This window comes from Amblyraja radiata, chromosome 1 (assembly GCF_010909765.2).
Source record: "Amblyraja radiata isolate CabotCenter1 chromosome 1, sAmbRad1.1.pri, whole genome shotgun sequence".
In the NCBI taxonomy this organism is placed as follows: Eukaryota; Metazoa; Chordata; class Chondrichthyes; order Rajiformes; family Rajidae; genus Amblyraja; species Amblyraja radiata.
Genome location: NC_045956.1, coordinates 17,690,670 through 17,711,037, shown reverse-complemented (window position 1 = coordinate 17,711,037; position 20,368 = coordinate 17,690,670). Strand labels below are relative to the sequence as shown.

At 42.5% G+C, this 20,368-nt stretch overlaps 1 protein-coding gene across 2 annotated transcripts in view; it reads right to left on the bottom strand.

Moving 5' to 3' along the window:
- Window positions 1-20,368, bottom strand: part of fstl5 (follistatin like 5) — a 738,182-nt gene that overhangs the window by 539,552 nt on the left and 178,262 nt on the right. For both annotated transcript variants that reach the window (XM_033018303.1, XM_033018313.1), the window contains exon 4: window positions 8,209-8,457. In XM_033018303.1, the coding sequence (XP_032874194.1) occupies window positions 8,209-8,457 (249 nt within the window). The remainder of the gene's footprint in view (window positions 1-8,208; window positions 8,458-20,368) is intronic.

Sequence of the window (20,368 nt, the reverse complement as noted above, 5' to 3'; positions counted from 1 at the left end):
TTCAATCTTAAAAGCTGCAACATCAATAAAAATATGACCACAATGCTGTCAAACACAACAATTTGCCTTTATGTTGCATAACTGTTTATTATTGGATATGACTTGCGAACTAGCTGTTGCTTTTTTTTTCGCATGCTCACTGTTACCAAGTTAATTAATTCTGCAGAAAATATCTGTCGGGCATTGCTTAACAATTCCGTAATCTAAATAAAATGAATTTGACCAGTAGCGCCTTTGGGGACCATCATAAAATTAACCAAGCAATATCATTTTTATTGTGGAGTGGTTAACCGATTTTCTTTATAATTATACTTTTTGTTTAAGCAAAGGCTGGGTAATATAAAACACAGATCTCTTGAATGCTTGATGGCAGTAGCAATTGTTGTCTGAAATGATACATAACCAGGAAACCGTAGGATAAACGGCCAACTGTAACTCAAACCACTGGCATCCTTGAACTTGAAATGCCTTGACAGGAAAATCAGCAGAAAGAATGGGTCTAAGCCACAGGCAACCCTAGCATAGCAAATTGACTATTTTTTGCTCGTTTTTCAAGAAGGCAGCATGTCCACGAAAAGCAAGGGTAGGCACTTAGAATGCGACTAAACTATACATAATATTGCTGTGGGCTTCCAATGCTTTATGTTTCATATTTTCTTATGACATAGAAGGATGCTGTTTGGTCCACTGAGTCCATACCCGCTCTCTGAATATTCCCATCAGTCCTATTTCCCCATTATTTCTTAACAGATGAATAAAAAGTCTATTTTTTTTTAATAAAAGCATATCCGACTCCATTTGGTAACACATAAATGGGTACGAACATCCTTAAAAAAAGGTCTCTTTATTTTGTTGTACATCACACTGAAGTGCACCATGATGAAAATAATAAAGGCTCCTGTGAATGCTGCCTTCCAAACCAAATCAGGCAAACCAATGCTTTATTATCCATGTTGCACTTCATTACACACCAGTTGTCTCTTGGTGTTTAAAAGCAATCTAAGGAATGACAGATAAGGACTGACGTTCTGTGTTTATGCTGTCGTTAGGGTTTTGCCTGCACAGATCAGTAAATCAGGTCACATTGTCCGCAATTCCTGTTTAATAACTTGAGTGCATTGGACAAGGAATTGAGAACACCATGTTCACATAATGGTGGAGAGCAGGTCAAGTTCCGGACAGGGTAATGCTGAAAGGCTAAACTGGAAGAGGTTCTGTATATTCATTCTCCACTATCCAAACACCTGGATGAATAGACAATGATTAAAAGTTTCCCAAAAAATGTTGATGGTTTAGTATGGAATCGGCAGTCGGGGGAACTCGGGACCCTAATCGTCCTGTCCTACTTATGCGGCTTTTTCAGCGACTGCCAGCACCCGTCATAGGTTGTTGCAGGTCGCCAAAAATGTTCAACATGTTGACAATCCAGCGGTGACCAGAACAAGGTACGACTCTTTGGGTGACTAGTCACGGCTATACAGGTTTCACCCCGCAACATGTCGCCAAGGTTCGCCTGTATGGTCGTGAGTAGTCTCTTCAGTCGCCCATTTAGTCATAGCGTCTTTCTAGTCGCCGCTGGATTTTCAACGTTGAAATTTTACGGCGACCTGCAACGACCTATGATGGGTGCTGACAGTCGCTGTAAAAGTCGCATAAGTGGGACAGGCCTATAAGACAAGTATGTGCAGGTAAACAAGCCATGAAATTCCTAAGAAATGCACACCAGCAATTTCTCAAATGCAGATTGTCTGGGAGGGAACTGCAGTTGCCTGTTTTACACTGATGATAGACACAAAATAGGCGGCATCTCTGGATAGAAGGAATGGGTGACATTTGCTGTTCCCGTTGAGTTACTCCAGCATTCTGAGTCTATCTTCATACAGTTTCCCAGGTTTTACTCTGGGAATTCTCTCCACAGGTTGGACTGCACCATCCATTTTAATCACGGAGAACAGCTATAAAGGAGAAAAATAACTTTCACGTAATTTACACTGTTTTGAATTAACAGTGGATGTTTCTTGGATGTTTCAAATGTTAAAAATGTTTTAATAATGTTTAACCATTTTAAGCGTTTAATCATTAATAGTTTCCAAAATGTCTTCAGTGTTTGTGGATGGCAGAGATATTCACATACATTAACATTGTTTGGCAGATTTGACAGCCTGTTAAGTCCAGGTGGCCTTTGTTCACTTCACTGTGTGAATCCAATAATGACCAGAAGGCCGTGGACACCACAGGTCCCCACCGATAAAGTTAAAGACAACTTTGTGGTTGAGACAAGGCAGCAGTGAGTATATGCAGTCCGCCACACCTTGGAAGCATCAGCGCAATAACCCTTAAATGGAACTGCTTATGGAGGCTGAAATTTTCAAAGGGCTCTTGAATAAATAAAAACCTATTGCCATGGAATAATTGAATGCCTGATGTACTCGGAGTGATTCCCATCAAACATTCAGTGGATTGCTTGTAGTGGCGTCATTCCATAAGCTAGGGTACTGCCCGATTCACCGCTACTTCATTGTGTACATTGGACTTTGTCTGTGGTACTGATGAGCGACAATGCAGAGTACCATTCTCCATTGCTCATCCTTCAGTTCAGTTTAGTTACAGATACAGCTCTGAAACAGGCCCTTCGGCCCCCCGAGTCTGCACCGACCAGCGATCCCCACACATTAACACCATCCTACGCACACACGAGGGACAATTTACATTTATAACAAGCCAATTAACCTACAAATCTGTATGTCTTTGGAGTATGGGAAGATCTCGGTGAAAAACCCACGCGGTCATGGAGAGAACGTACAAACTCTGTTGTCCTGTAGTCAGGATTGAACCTGGTCTCTGGTGCAGTAAGTGCTGTAAGGCAGCAACTCTATCGCTGCGCCACCATGCCACCTATTGTACTTGAGCACAATATATATTGTACTTGAGTTTGACTGTACTTATGTTTGGTGTATCTGATCTGTTTGGATAGCACACAAAACAAAGCTTTTCACTGTAGGTACACAAAAATGCTGGAGAAACTCAGCAGGTGCAGCAGCATCTATGGAGCGAAGGAAATATGCAACGTTTCCGGGCCGAAACCCTTCTTTCGACTGATGGCAACGTTTCGGGCCGAAACCCTTCTTCAGACCCTTTTTGTGTACCTTCGATTTTCCAGCATCTGCAGTTCCTTCTTAAAAGCTTTTCACTGTACCTCAGTATATGCGGCATTAACACATCTAAATCTATACCTAGCTGTATAGAATACATCCAGCAAAGAAACCCGCCATTTGCATCTTATTTGAAGCTGCAACTAAATATAATATTCAATGCCAAAGAGTCTAAGAGCGGACTGAGGACTGAGAAAGATGTTCAACATATTAGTCCCTCCATGCTATAGAAAACTAAAGATGCTCTCGGTATTTCATTGGATTCCCTGAGAACAGGTCTCATGGCAAGCGATATCTGAACCTGTCCAAACTCATTAAGACCAGTAATGTGGAAGACAAGCTTAAAACAGGTCTTTCGGAGTCCCAATAGGTGTAAGATGTTGTCTGCTGCCAGCTGTGCAGGCTGAAAATTTGAGAAAGCTGGCATCATGAGCACAGAACTCGCAAACATAAAAGTGCATCAAGGCACTGGAATATCAGTTTTATAGCATTGAAATTGTACCGTATTCTCAGCGATATTGAACAATGAATCACAGGAACAAGCTTTTTCAGCTTTTTTGTTTCTGTATTATGGCATTATACGATGATGCAGTTTGTTACCATTTGTACAATAGCCCTCACCAAATCAATGTTAAGTTGCGTTGGTGTCACATAAGGCAATGATGTTGGAAACGTAAATAAATGTTCCTTTTCTGGCTTCTGATGAGAAAATAGAACCACCTTGGTGGATGATCAAGCAACAATTCTGGTCTGTTTACAACAAAAGCCACATGTAATATAAATATTTAATGGTTACCTGTATATCAGTTTATATGTTAGCTTTTGTTCTGGCATTTACGATAGGTTTGTGTATTACAAGTGTTTTTTAACTTCAATTTCTTATTTGAAAGACAAAGTCAGGCATCTGTGGGTGGCACGGTGGCACAGCGGTAGAGGTGCTGCCTACACAGCGCTTAGAGCACCAGAGACCAGGTTCAATCCTGACTACATGTGCTGTCTGTACGGAGTTTGCTCGTTCTCCCCGTGACCGCTTCGGTTTTCCACGAGATCTTCGATTTTCTGCCACACTCCAAAGACATACAGGTTTGCAGGTTAATTGGCTTGGTGTGTGTGTGTGTAAATTGTCCCTAGTGTGTGTAGGATAGCGCCAATGTGTGGGGATCGCTGGTCGGCGAGGACTCAGTGGTCCAAAGGGCCTGTTTCCACGCTGTATCATTTACATTCCTCGTCACAGAAACAGTTTTCACAGATAGGTGATGAACAAAAAAATGCAGTAAAAATGACCTTTGCTCGTTTCATTTTTCAATTGATAATAATCACTAATGACGTTCAATTATGAATGCCACTGGATTATCACTGAAAGTAAATTGATGAAATTATCGATTTTGATGACTAAAAGAATCATGCAGTTTAAATAGTGAATAGTTTAGTCACACAATCAGACACAACTGCAAAATCAAAAACAAAAGCTCATGGAAGCTAAGGAAACAGAAACACATCGGTTGATTCAGTAACTTACAGCTTTTTGGACTGAACACTAGGTTCAACAATTTCATATTACAATCACTGAAATCATGGTTAATTCCGTTGCCCTAATTTGTTTCTTAGCTTTTCTCATTACTTGCCTTCCCTATTGTCATTTAATGTTTTCAGGCTCCTCACTTACTTCTGTTTTTATTCCTCCAACATTCCATGTCTTTGTACTTGGTCTCAATCTGATACATTTCCAACTTTATCCAATTCTGATGAAGTCATCAATCTAAAACACCAACATAGGTTTTCCCTCTACATATATTACCACTCCATTCTGCTCTTCTGATATATTTATGTCTAGTGTGTTTAAGTCTTTTTCATTATTTATTAGAAATGGATATGAGAGACTGGAAGATTAATGCAGAATCTGGCTTATGGAGTCATAGAGCTCTGCAGAATGGTAATATGCCCTTCAGCCCATCTTATCTGTACCGACCTACATTTTGGGTAGGTTCCATTTACCTGCTTCTGGCCCATATTCCTTTCCATAAATCTATCCAAATGTCTTTTGAAAATTGTGATTATATCTACTTCTATAGCTCATGCAGCAAACACCCATCCTCTTCTGCAGGCAACTCAAGATACAGAAAGTTTGCGTAAGTGAATTAGCTTTCACTTGGTTTGTCTTTGTCACAGTAAAGGCAAATTACCATGTGCCAGTCTGTGAGAAAATTGAAAATACTGGAAATACTTTGAAATGATGATGGGTCTTCAACGAAGTGTTAAGTGTGTTTCTCTTTCCACAGATTCCAGCACTTGCTGTTTTATTTCAGATTGCCAGTATCTATAAATTTCCATGGATTATTTTTGAGTGTGTATGTGTGTACGTGTGTGTATATATATATGTGTGTGTGTGTGTGTGTGTGTGTGTGTGTGTGTGTGTGTGTGTGTGTGTGTGTGTGTGTGTGTGTGTGTGTGTGTGTGTGTGTGTGTGTGTGTGTGTGTGTGTGTGTGTGTGTGTGTGTGTGTGTGTGTGTGTGTGTGTGACCTTGTCTGAATATATTTGTAACTGTGATGTGTGTGCGTGTGTGTGAGGGGATGTGTGGATTTATGTGGATTTATTTCTGTAACTGTAAATGCATGCGTGTTTGTGCACTTACTTGAGTGTGCAACAGCAGTATGAACTTCTGTGCACGTGTGTTGATGATTGTGTGCGTGTTTGTATTTTTCAATGAATGGGTGCGCATATGTGGAAATCCGTGGGGACTGATACTGTGATAGTATTTGAATATGTTTCCAATCAACAGTAAAAACAGAGGACACAGTTGGTTAGAGTCATAGAGTCACACAGAACGGAAACAGGCCCTTCAACCGACTGAATCCACACCAATCATCAATAACACATTTACATTAATTTCCATTAGTTTTACATAAATCCCCTTTTATTCTTTCCGCATTCCCACTACCGCCCCAACACTTTACACATTCTCTCTGTGACCATGTGGGTTTCCTCCAGGTGTTCTGGTTTCCTCCCAGTGGTTATTGTAAATCAGTCTTCAGTGTACTAAAAGAATCAAAAAAGAATTGCTGGGAATTGGAGAGAGAAAGTTGACAAGAACCCATGTTGTAGAAGTATAGGGAAATAAGAGAGACAATGGCATTGATAGAACAGATCAACAGTGGATGCAATCTCACTGGCTGTCCACTCTGTACTGGACTACTTGGACAAAAAGGAGCACATACATCAGGCTATTGGTCACCGACTACAGCTCAGCGTTCAACATCATCATCCCTTCCAAACTCATTGTCAAACCCAGGGAACTGGCTCTCTGCTCCTCCTTATTCAACTGAATCATTGACTTCCTCATGGGCAGCTGATTGGCAACAGCACCTCTTCCTGGCAATCTATCAACACAGGGCCACCTCAGGGCTGCATGCCCAGTCCCCTACTCTATACTCATTCTGTGTAGCCATTCACAGCTTCAAAGTCATCTTGCCGATTTGCCGATGACACCATTGTTGTTTGGACAAATAAGGGGTAACGACGTCAGAGTATAGGAGGGGAATGATAATCTGCTTGAGTGGTGTCAGAACAATTATCTTGCTTTTGACATTAGCAAGACCAAGGTGCTTATTGTTGACTTCACGAAGGGAAAGTTGACGGACCATGCACCTGTCTCCACTGGTAGGGTGGCAGTAAAGAGATTCAACAGCTTCAGGTTCTTGGACATTCCTGGGCATTCCTGCTGAGTTTTCCTGGGCCAAGTACATACATGCAAGCACAAAGGAATCTTACTCTCAAACTTCCACATGTGGAGAGCACACGGACTGGTTGCATAACGGTCTGGGTCGGAAGTTTGAATGCTCACGAACGAAGGAGTCTGCAGGACATGGTGGACATTGCCCAGTCCATAATGGGACTGCCCTCACCACCACTGATGGAATCTACAGGAAGTGTCGTCTCAAGAAGGCAACTAATCTTATCAAAGACCCACATGACCGTTGCCACATTCTCGATACCACTATCGGGAAGAAGGTAGAGGAGACCGTACTGCTTCTTCCCCTCAACCATTGGGTTCTTGAACAACCCTGGACAACCTAACCATCAAACCTCCACTGACTTTGCGCCATACTTCTGCTGACATTGTACTACTATGGTCACTCGACCTACTTTAGTGCAATCTTGCACTCTCAAGGTCTAGTTTAATGAGAATAACTGATAATTTAGTCAATAGTTATTGTCATTGCATCTAATGTGCCTGTGAAGCTGCAACTAATAAGAATGACATTGTTCTGTTCCTGGTGTAAAGAAACATACTTTACTCATGATTGCTTTGCAGGCAGTTGGCATGGCCTGAATTGTCGGCAATAAAATAAGGAGTATTCTCTTGAAATATGCAAACAACGTAGTTTTTCAGTTGGTCTGATATTACAAAACAATCAGAACAACATTTTTTCTTATTTTCGTGAACGTAGGCATAATCAAAAGGCTTTTAGATCTAACTTTGATTCCATTTAAGTTTATATGGTTTTGCATTGCATTCACAATAAAACTGGCTTTAAAGAATGCCAATTGATGTCTATATAATCCAATTCTATTTTTTAATTATTCCACCAGTAGTCGTTGTTGTTCATCAGTCTCGGCCCCAAGTTCCAAAATATTCTCCCAAAACTTTTTGTCTCTAACCATGTTTCCTCCTTTAAGATGTGATTTAATTGCAATCACAAGTAAAATGGCATACAGTACACATTCAAGTCAATACATAATCTTCTTTTCATCGGTACTTACCCTCTGCGACCCAGTGCGTAATTAACATCCTTAAAAAATGCAATGTTAGTAATTTCTTTAAGCTATTAACATGGCCTCGAAGACGATCATGCAAAAATTACAAAACTAAACCATTACATTCATACATCACTTCACAGTTAATTAGCCATCACGTTTTAATGGGGAAGATTTTGCTCCAATTCTCAATGTTCATCTTAAAACTTGCTGAAATCAGCGAGCAAGGAGGACATTCTTCTCTTTCATTTGACAGAGAAAAAAAAAATACCTTGTAGCTTATTATTTTTGATTTCTTACCTTTGAAAAAACAGTCCTCACTGTGGACAATTGAAATCTTTTGTTTCTTCAGGCAGGCCGCACGATGAAGTTCACAGTGATTTTCATAAAGTTCGCCATCAGAACCGCACACGGGCTTGTAGTTGGGCTTGCAGCGCTCCATGCACGCACAGTCCGCCTGGCCCGTCTCCTTGTTAACGATGCAGTGTCGGCCAAGCCCGCAATACTTGTTCTCGCAGGGTCCGAAATGGCCATCCTGTCCATAGTATGCTGAAAAGTACCAAGAACAAGATGTTTCATTTTTTTCAGATGCTATGCCACTACATTTTATGCACTGCAACCTGTCATAAAAATAATTTTATTCTTGAAGCAAATTTACTTTAACACTAAATGTATTTCTAATTGTAAGTTGCTACTTAGGAAAAGGTTACCAATATTTTGATATCAAAGATAGATAGAAAAGGAATGAGTGACGTTTTGAGTCCAGATCCTCTTCAGACTGAGAGTCAGGGTAGACGCACGAAAAGATTCAGAACAATTCAGGATCGGCACTGATAACCAAGGAATGGTGGAGCCCACAATGGTCCATTGTTGACTGTGGAAGAGGTGTTAACAAAGGGATATATGGATGCAAACTAGCAGGGCAACTAGGGTGGGGGAGGGGCAGAGAGAGAGAGGGAATGTAAGGGTGAGTTAAAATTAGAGAAATCAATATTTTTTCTGCAGGGTTGTAAGCTGCCCAAGTGAAATATGAGGTGCTGTTCCTCCAATTTGCAGTTGACCTCACTCTGATGATGGAGGAGGCCCAGGACAGAAAGGTCAGCACAGGAATGGGAAGGGGAGGTATTTTGATTTTGATATATTTTAATCATTTTGATATCTTTCTGCCAACCACATATTTTCGGTACAAGGTGAAATTAATCTTTGGTTGCCAGCACTAAATGGCATGCGGGTGCAAGCTGCCGGTTGTACTCAACTTCATGTATTTAGTTGCATTGATATCAAAGCAACTCCATTGTGAAGATGCTGATCTCAAAGCATTTGGTGCTAGCAACCTATGATGGACTTCTCCCCTGGGAAGTTGAAGAGACGATATGTCACTGTTGTGGCTCTAGAAAATAGCAAATGTCAGTAAGGATGTTGCCAATGGATGCATTATCTCACACATCATTTCTTTCACTTAAAGAGAATGATTTCCCATGTTTTCTTTCGATATAGGAATTATTTCTGCCCATTCAGTCTATGCCAGCACCACCATTACCATCAGCCCCATTCCCCAAATTATTTCCCTATAACTTATTCACTCTCACGGAGTCATGGAGCTATACATCAAGGAAGCCGGCTCCTCAGTCCATCTCTTACATGCCAAGCAAGGTAACATTCTGATCCAGTTCCATTTGCCTGTTATCCCTCTAAACTCCTTCCATCCATATATATTAGAAAATATCCCAGCAAAGCTCTCCATAATTTCTTCCCCAGCTTCCCACAAGTTCCGAGGATGCACTAGGTCAGGGTCTACGAATTTTGCCATCTTAATGTGCTTTAAGTCCACCAATCGTTCTTCCTTGGTTATTTGAATATGGTCCAAAACCTAGACTCTCAAATTCCACCCACTCAGTCCATGTCGTTATTTGGGAATTTAAAGTCACCCACAATTACTACTCTATCGATGTGCAGAGGGATTGTGAGGTCCAAGTCCATAGCTACCTGACAGTGGCAATACAGGCAGAGTGGCGAAGAAGCCACATGGCATGTTTGCCCATATTGATTATGGCACTGAGCACAATAGTCAGGAAATCATGTTGCAGCTTTCTCAAACATTGATTTTAAAAAACGTTAAAAACATTAGTTATAATACTGATACGCTCATGAATTTCCACCACATACCTGATTTTCTTATCACCCACCTACAAAAGGCACAATTTACAGTAACCAATTAACCTGACTATTGGCATTCTTTTGAGACTTGACTGGAAACCGAATCACTCTAGGGAATCCCGCATGGTCACTGGAAGAATGTGCACATTGCAGCAAACAGAACCCGAGGTCAGGATTTACATAGATACCTAGACAATAGGTGCAGGAGTAGGCCATTCAGCCCTTCGAGCCAGCACCACCATTCAATGTGATAATGGCTCATCATGCACAATCAGTACCCCGTTCCTCCTTCTCCCCATATCACTTGATTCCGCTAGCCCTAAGAGCTCTATCTAAAGGGCCTGTCCCACCAGCATGCGATTGCATGCATCTAGCGTGACCAAACTTGGTCGCTTGAGGCGTACGGCCTCGCGAGGCCAGTCCCACTTCCAAGCGCGGAGGCATATGGAGTTGTGCGGGGCTGGTCCCAACATCGCGCGGGGCTCCGAAAATCCCGCATTGTCCGAAATCTTCGCGCGCCAACGGCCTGTCGGCCCGCAGGCGCATTGAGGGCGTACGCAGCTTCTTGACATCGTACGCAGCATCTTGATGGTGTACGCCTAGCGCGTGGCGTTGCGCGATGACGTCACCGCCCGGCATGCCATTGCGTGAAGACGTCACCGCCCGACACTGTGCGACGTCCAATTTCAGTCGGCCCGCCTCCTGCCCAGCTGATTGGTAAGTATGATGTCGGGACCAGCCCCACACAACTCCATGCGCCTCCGCGCTTGGAAGTGGGACCGGCCCCGCGAAGACGTAAGCCTCAAGGTGAACTTGGGGTTGGGGACTGGACATTGTGCCTTCCCCCATAGTGCTATCCACTGTGGGGGGATGATTTTTTGTCTGTAATGTAATCCTGTTAGTCTGTGTCCAAGATGGCTGCCATGAAGGGAGAGTGGACGCTGGCGCGCTTTAGCTGCCGCTGCTCTCGCTTCACACTGTGTTTTTGATTTTTTGTTTTTGGACTGAATTCTGTTTTTAATTTGTGTTTCTGTGATGTCTTTATTATTTATTTTATTCTGATTATATGTTTATATTCCTGATAATCTAAAAAAAGATGTAAGGTGTCCTTGAGATGTCTGAAAGGCGCCCAATAAATAAAATTTATTATTATTATTATTATTTCTAAGTTCCCTGATGGAGCACACAAACTCACAAAGTGATTGCACAAAATGCTCACTTTGCTGTTTACTGATCCCAAACAATGTTTCTTACTCCTCACTGCCGATGTGGGGAGTAAGAAACATCTCCTCTTCATGTAAAAATAAAACTGGACCATTGCAACTAAGAGATACAAATGCACGCCAAGTTTTCTGCAGAAGTTGATTCTAAATCTAATTGTTCTTATCATCTTATTGATTTATTTTATGAACATAATATTATGTATAAAGATGAACATCTAAATGAAACACTAAGGAGTCACTTTTTCAGATTTACTTAGCAGGAATCAATCGGTACTGACAATCAATTTATAACACTGTTGTTGCGTACACATGTAGATACAATGCTTACATGTTGAGTTTTCTGCTTGCTTTGGTGTGTTCAACTCAAAATATATTTTCACCCTCTAATTTCTTTTTTTGCACATTATGGGCAATCACACTAATACAGAAAACTATTTCCCCTCCTCAGATTGTTAAGGGCTTGGACACACTAGAGGCAGGAAACGTGTTCCTGATGTTGGGGGGAGTCCAGAACCAGGGGCCACAGTTTAAGAATAAGGAATAAGCCATTTAGAACGGAGACGAGGAAACACTTTTTCTCACAGAGAGTGGTGAGTCTGTGGAAATCTCTGCCTCAGAGGGTGGTGGAGGCAGGCTCTCAGGATGCTTTCAAGAGAGAGCTAGATAGGGCTCTTAAAAATAGCAGAGTCAGGGGATATGGGGAGAAGGCAGGAACGGGGTACTGATTGGGGATGATCAGCCATGATCACATTGAATGGCGGTGCTGGCTCGAAGGGACAAATGGCCTACTCCCATTGTCTATTGTCTATTGTCACACATTGCTAACAGTCTTAAGGGCCTGTCCCACGAGCATGCGACTGCATGCGGCAAGCGCGACCTGACGTGGTCGCTTGAGTCGTACGGCCTCGCGGGGCCGGTCCCACTTCGATCGCCAGAGCCGTATGAAGTTGTGCGGAGCTGGTCCCGACATCGCGCGGGGCTCCGGAAAACTGACAGTGTTCAGAAATTCCGCGCGGCAATGGCCTGCCGGACCGCAGCCGCATTGAGGCCGTACGCACCACCTCGACGGGCATACGCAGCGTCTTGACGCCGTACGCAGCGTTTTGATGACGTACGTCACGCGCGAACTTCCCGCGGACTTCGCTCGAACTTCACGTCACTCACTCGACCTCCGCGCGGTCGCCGCTTCAGGTTTGGTCGCGCTCGCCGCAAGCAGTCGCATGCTGGTGGGACAGGCACTTAAGGCTTAGAAATTGGGCTTTAGCTATTAATCAAATTAATTGCTGAGTATGTGCTATTAATTAACATCTGCACAATCAGATTTATAATCTGGATATCTCCAGTAACGATGCCACCCAAAAATCAATAGGTTTAAACATATCTGGTTACATCTCCACAGAAAATCTGTGAGATACAGTGAAGTGATAAAAATATGCTAATGGTTTCTGGTAGGAGTGAAGAACTCTTTTGGAACTTATGTTCAATTAAAGAGGCTGAACGGAGCATCTCACTATTGCAATGCCACAGGAAACATCAGTCTCGGATTATTAACAATACCCTGTCATATGAAAAGTGGAGAAAAAATATAAACAGGCCTGGTGCCGAAAATAAGACTCCTCTTAAAATTGTAAACTGCTGTGTCTCACTACCTTTGCTCAACTGTGTAACTCTGGAGCTGAAAATAACACGCATCAATTTATTTACAAGTCCACCAAATTCCCTTGCCTTTAGCTCTCTGTGTGATACAACACTTCTGCAGCTGATCCTGTTGCTTACTAATACTGAAAGCTATTTCCCCTCTTCTGGTACTGTCCCAGTCTGGTTCAAAACCCCCAATATCAGTCATAAGATGGACATAAAATACTGCAGTAACCCGGCAGTTCGGGCAGCATCCCTGGAGAAAATGGATAGGTGACGTTTCAGGTCAGGACCCTTCTTCAGACTGATTGTAGTGGGGAGGAACTGGAAGCAAGAAAAGACCAAGACAAATCAGGCAAATCTCAGCATCAGTCACTTCTTAACAATGCTCATCCTCAGCCCTTGTCTTGGAAACAGTACTAGTAGTGGAACCTGCTTCCTCTGCCACCACAAAAAAGTATTGCTCAGAAATTAAATATTGAACTTCTGGTGGCCACAGCTCCCGCGAGCACAAAGTGGCGCATAATAAGATGTTGCACACTGAAATCAGCTAAAAGCTGTGGCAATGCTGATTGAAGGAGGAATATCAGATGATCACCACATCATCTCCCATACTTCAGCGGAAGATTCTTCATTGGCAGTCACTTGTCAGTAGCTTGGTTAATGAGACGGGCATATATCCCGCTGTTTGTTTTCTCTCTCCAACTTCTCTCATTAACCTATCAACCACTTGACTTGATCAACAAATCACCAGGGTAACCTTGGCTTCACCTTATCAAAGAAAGACACAAAATGCTGGAGTAACTCAGTGGATAACGCAGCATCCCTGGAGAAAAAAAAAAGTGACGTTTTGAGTTGAGACCCCTCTTCAGAAACTTACTTTGTCATATCCATCCCTCATCTTAAACCTAATTTGTTTTCTTGTTTCCCCAGTTTAGACAATAGATCTGCAGACCGACTGAACTTCAAACATTTTTTTGTTGTATTTCAGATTTACGCCATCACGTTTAAAAAAAATAATTGCTTGTGCCGATACCTATAATCCAATCCTATCTGAACACCTACAATTCAATTCTTACTTTGACATTTACATTTGCAATCCCCTACTGAGCCTCACCCTTCCAATTCTGCCCTAATCTCTCTCCTAACAAACCCACCCTGTTCTCTACCATTCCAATGTTTCCCTGATCCTTCCTGTTCCAATCCCCCCTTCTAATCTCTTCCTTATCCTCAGGCTTCCAATGTCAACCTGATACTCACCCTTCCAATCTTGTCCTAATCCACACCTTTCCAATCCTGTCTTGACTGGAACTACCTTTCAAACCCTGTCCTATTCCCCATTGAATCCTATCCTGATCCCTACTCTTGTAATGCTGCCCTGATCACCAATCTTATAACTTTGTCCAGATCCCTACCCTATCGATGCTCTTTTAATTCCTATTCTTTCAATGACACCTTGATCCCTACCCCTTCCATTCTGCACTGATCTATTCCCTTCTCAACTAACTTTGACCATAACCCTTCCAGCCATAGTCTGACAACCTCCTTCCACAAACCAGCCCCGACCACTTCCAATCCAATCCGAGCATGTTTCCACCTTTTCAAACCAGTTATAACATCTTACCAATCCAATACTGCTGTGATCCACATCTTTACAATCATTCTATTCCTGACATAATGTCTACCCTTTCATGCCCGTCATGATACCTAAATTTGTAATCTCACCCTAAACACCACTCTTCAAGTCCACTCCTTATACCTACTGTTTCAATGCCACCCTGATTCCCAACATTGCCAATTCTGTGATGCCCACCATCTTTCCATATGGACTTTTCATCTACCCCACCCAATTGTCCCTTTATCCCTACCATTCCAAACCCTACAATTCCTGGCCTACTTTCTTATAATCCTACCTTCCAGTAGATAACACAAATAAATTGTCTGTTGTTCAACACATTCCAAATGTTTATTATTCAGTTTCTGGATTTAACAGATTATGAAACAAATTTTTCCTTCCTTAAAACAATGTTAAGTTTGCTATTCCTATTGAGTTTTCTTAGTGCCTTCCATTTTATGCTTAATAATACATCCAACACATTTCCAACTATTTCCTTCAGTCCTTCAGAAGGACCTACCTGATCTCTCGGTTATCAAACACTTTAATTCCCCTTCCCATTCCCACACTGTCCTTTCTGTCCTAGGCCTCCTCCATTGTCAGAGTGAGGTCAAATGCAAATTGGAGGAACAGCACCTCATATTTCGCTTGGGCAGCTTGCAACCTTGAACTTCAAGTAACCCTTGTATTCCCTCTCTCCCCATCCCTCACCCATCCCATTGGTAAGATGTTATAAAGGTGGTAACATTGTACCAGCTTCAAAGCTGTCTTGTTGAGTCTCATTGTGTTTAACTCATTTTCACCTTGCCCACAGCTAACAATGGCCTGTCTCCTTTATCATCATTAAGTTTTTGCATATCTTTCATTCATTTGTTCTATATGTCTCTATATCACTGTCTATATCTCTTGTTTCCCTTTGCAATGACTCTCAGTCTGAAGAAGGGTCTTAGCCCGAAACGTCACCTCTTCCTTTTCTCCAGAGATGCTCTGCCTGATCTGCTAAGTTACTCCAGAATTTTGTCTCCTACTCTTGATGTCCAGTTAACTGACCTTGGTTCTACATTTTCCGTAATTCTCTGGTTTCTTCCCCCCTTAGTTTTAAGTAGTTATTTCTTTCCCCTATATTTTTAAGTATGGGCTATATTATCTACCTTACAATCTGCACACAGCATTCTAGACTCAAAGATCATCTGGCAAAACAAAATCCATACTTCCACCAACTTTGATGTTGCCATTTTTATGAGACTAGGTATTTGGATCATCTGGTTCAAAGGTTTGTCAGCTCATTGGCAATGTTAATTGTTTTAAGATTTTGCCTCACATTGGACTCTCAACAACTTGCTTTATGTTCTATGCCTTTAACTGTTCAGATATATACAAAATATTTGTGTAGCATTTCTGATATTTCCATATTTTCTGCGATAAATTATCCTGCCACTCCCCCCAAGAAAGCCATGTGTAACTATATCAATGTCTTTGTAATGATCTGTTTTTAAGATTTCTTGCTGGTTAACTCTGAAATGACAGATTTTGGTGCCATTTACAAAAGGTCCAAAGTCCGGTCAATGCGCTCGATGTACTGGAGCGGATCGCGATCCAGGTAAGCCCCAGGCTGCTGCAGGGCCTCCTCCGTCGCCCCCGAACAGCTCGGCTCATGAACCGATGTTCCTCTCCTCACCCGACCACCTTTGTGTCCCAGGGGCGCTTCCTGTAGCCGACCTTGAAGGCGCTGGAGACAATACTCCGGTTCCTGTCCCACCGGCCCACTCATCGCATCCATCATTACAGGCCATGGCTTGGCAGGTCTGTCTCCACGGCGATGAGCCAGGCCTGCTGCCACACGCGGTTTGGGGGTGGTTTGGCGGCTCCCCCTACAGGCCGCGATCCTCCTTCGCCCAGCTCCGTAGCACATCCCTGGAGCCAATGGGTGAGTGGTGGAATATTGCGTTGGGGGAACGGGTTGCATTGGGGGAACGGGTGAGTGGTGGAATATTGCGTTGGGGAATGGGTTGCATAGGGGGACCAGGCCTCCCATGTGACTGGGACCCGACGGGTCCCACTTAGTCCAGTAACCATTATGGGAGAAATTAATATGACTGCAAACGACAGGAGACAGGTAGGGGGAAAGGGGCAAGAGGAGAGATGTGGAGTGGCAAGAGTGAGGGAGAGGGTGGAAGAGATAACAGAATATGGAAGATACAGAGAGATGGGGGATGCAAAGATGGCCTTACCTTAGCTGGCACAGAGTCAGCTAATTTGATTGAAAGCTGGGGCTCAGTTTAATTTACTTCCCATATCAAGCCACAGGCACTAGCAACGACCCCCCCCCCCCCCCCCAGCATTCTCACTTCCTTTTTTCCACCTGCTGTCAATTTACCTCAATCTCATCCCCTATTTCAATCCCATCACCTTCCTTCTTGTCACTCTCTCTCCCTTCTCTTTCGCCCTATTACAGTCGCGAATCATGCAAAAAAAATGGATTCAACCCAGATTAGATCTTATTACGATCATGTCCAAGTAATTTAAGATGCAGTTCATTTTATCCCACTTGTCATTCCTTCAGATGTCATAATTCACACATTATTTTCTTGAAGCTCAAAGATGAAACTTGCAACTGTCTCATTGTCTCAGTAAACTAAACGCATTTCATGCTATTTTAATGCTTTTATTGTACTTAAATGGAAACTTCGCCAACATCAGAGGATTTGACTAAACCACTCCAGAATTACCTGCAGGCTGCTAAAATACTTTCCAAAATGCAAAGTGCATTATTAAAGTAATGGCGGATATTCTCCAACATTTAGCTGTTGAAATACTGATTCAATGGTCACCTCGGTAATAACATTGCTGCAGTGATAACAATAGCAGACTTGCTGGGTGAGGTAATGCAGAGTCTGCAGCAATGGCAGTAGTTGCCACTCCAATGTAACTTATGCCTACACAATAGAAAGTGTGATTTGTGCTTAAAATGAGGATCCATTTCAATAATAATGTGTTGAGAACAATCTATAACAAAATATAACAATTCATGCAAAATCAAAATTCATAATGATTTGGGAATGAACTTTTAACAAACAAGTTGCTTTCCCATTTTGCAATTGTATTTATGGACTTTGCTATCCTGGTGCTATGAAGCAGCTTCACAGAATGGTAGACTCAGCCCGGTCCATCACAAGCACGGCTCTCCCCAGCATCAAAACTGTCCGTATGGGGCACTGCCTCAAGAAGGTGGCATTTATCATCAAGGATCCAAACCATCCAGGTCAGGGCCTCTTCTTGCTGCTGCCATCGAGCAGGAGGTACAGAAGTTCCACACCACTTAGTTCAACATCTACTTTCCTACAACTATCAGGTTGATGAACTAACCTACACGACACTGATCCAACCCTGACAATGGAACAAAATGGATCACCACTTGCACAACCTTGAACTTGTTTTTTGACTATTTTTGCTGTCAAAAAACATTGTTCATCTTATTTTTTTGCAGTGTTTTTCTCTTCTCTGTCTTGCAAAATTTGTGTAATTTATGTAAAAAATATTTTGTGTGTGCCTAAGCCTATGTGCCTGTGATTCTGCTGTAATGAAGATTTTCATTGTATCTGTACGACACTGCTCTTGTGCATATGACAATGAATTTGACCTGGGTTCAGCGGCTGCAGCCTAGCAATGCAAGATTATTCCTGCTCTATTTCAATCCTAATGGCTAATGCGAACCACTTTTTTTAGAAGGGCAGGCTTCAGACTACTTCCCCTGGCCTGTTAAGGGAACAGACTGGGGTGACCTGGAGTCCATGTGTATTAGAAGCATTGACACCCTAAAGTGCCTGTCCCACTTACGTGTCCTTGGCCACCTCGTGGTAGCGTTGAGGCGCACGGGCATCGTGTGGCCGCGCGAGGCCGGTCCCACTGAGAAGCACGGAGGGGTATGTAGTTGTGCGTGACATCGCGCGGGGCTCCGAACATTTTGTAGCGAACAAAATCTTTGCGCGGCTACGGCCTGTCGCGTAACTGACAGCCAAAGTGGGACAGGCCCAAAACCATGGCGTGACGCAACGTCTCGCCTCCAACAGCAGCAGAAGCAGGCAAACGATCGCCGAGCTTGGCCTGGGGCTCACGGCCGTTGTGGTCCGGATCCGCCCCCACTTCTACTCCCAGAGCGGGGCTAAGAAAATTGAAGATAGACACAAAATGCAGGAGTAACTCAGCGGGACCGGCAGCATCTCTGGAGAGAAGCAATGGGTGATGTTTCGGGTCAAGACCCTTCTTTTCAGACTGAAGAAGAGTCTCACCACAAAACATCACCCAATGCTTCTCTCCAGAGATGCTGCCGGTCCCGCTGAGTTACTCCAGCTTTGTGTCCATCTTCAAATGATGTCACGTGCTCCAGACGGCTGTGCGGGCGCATGAAATCGCGCGCGACCGTCTAAGCTCAACGCGACCACGAGGTCGCGTAATTTGCGTGCCAAGGACACGTAAGTGGGACAGGCCCTTAAATCTGCACACCAACCAACCTCATGGGGAACTTTTTAGGGGCCGATGCATTCCTGATCTGTATCCTTTTGGCCAATTTCACAATGTTTCGTCTTTCAAGCGACTAAACTTATCATTATGTATTTGGTCTCAGCGTGTTTGGTTTTTGTCCTTTTACACTCTCATTTTTATTTTTTTTATTTTATATTTTTATATAAACCTGTGCTTTTTATGTTATTAACTGTCTATGTACTTACTGTTTTAAATTGTATTTTTGTTTAGACCTAATAATTTGTTTAGAATAATAATGAAAGTTATTATTATTATCATTATTATTATTCCAAAAAAGGTGAAATCCAATTTCTGAGAAGCTTTTTAATTGTAAGATGGATTGTTTAAACACTCAGCATTTATAATTAATATACTTTTAAGAGACAACTCCCAAAATCCAAAACAGACAGAAAATTATGAGAATCATGTCTCTTGTGGCAATGTAGACCTCCATTTCTGGGACATGCTGCACAATCATCACTTGAGGACCCTCAACTGCATGATGAAATTGTGGACTAGCTCTTTACGGATTAAGTCGTACAACAAATTGATGAGCAACCTTTACAGAATCAAATCTATACAATTTGGACAGGACACCTGTTATCTGTTTTCAAGCTATTTTTTCAGTCTGATGCTGTTGTGCATAGTTATTGAGCATCAAATTACTTACTGTTATTACGAGTTGTTTTCTAACACAACCAATTGCTTTTTCTTATTCCTCTTTCATCACACAAAACCAGATCTAAATATAGACACGCTCTTCAAACTTCACTCACTTCTCTTGTTAAAGATTTTGATTTGCCTCTTGCAATCAGCGTGATTGTTGGCAGATGTTGGCTGTCAACAATAACACCAAAATTTAAGTTCCTTTTCTTCCTGATGGAAATGAATACTTGAATATTACCAAATAAAATGTTATTGTTAATGTTTTATCTTCTGAATAACCCATTACAAACATTTCTTCAAGTTAAACATGATTTTAAATTTAACTATGTAGAAATTCAGGAAGAATTTAAGCACAATGGGACAAGAAGGGGCTGCAAAGTGGCACAGTAGCAGACTTGCTGCCTTACAGCGCCAGAGACCCGGGTTAGTCCTTACGGGTGCTGTCTGTATGGCGTCTGTACGTTCTCCCCATGACCATGAGGGTTTTCTCCGGGGGCTTCAGTTTCCTCCCACATTACAAAGACATACAGGTTTTGTGGGTTCATTGGCTTCGGTAAAAAATGTAAATCATCCTTAGTGTGTGTAGGATGGCACCAATTGGTGATCGTTGGTTGGCACAGATGTGGTGGGCTGAAGGGCC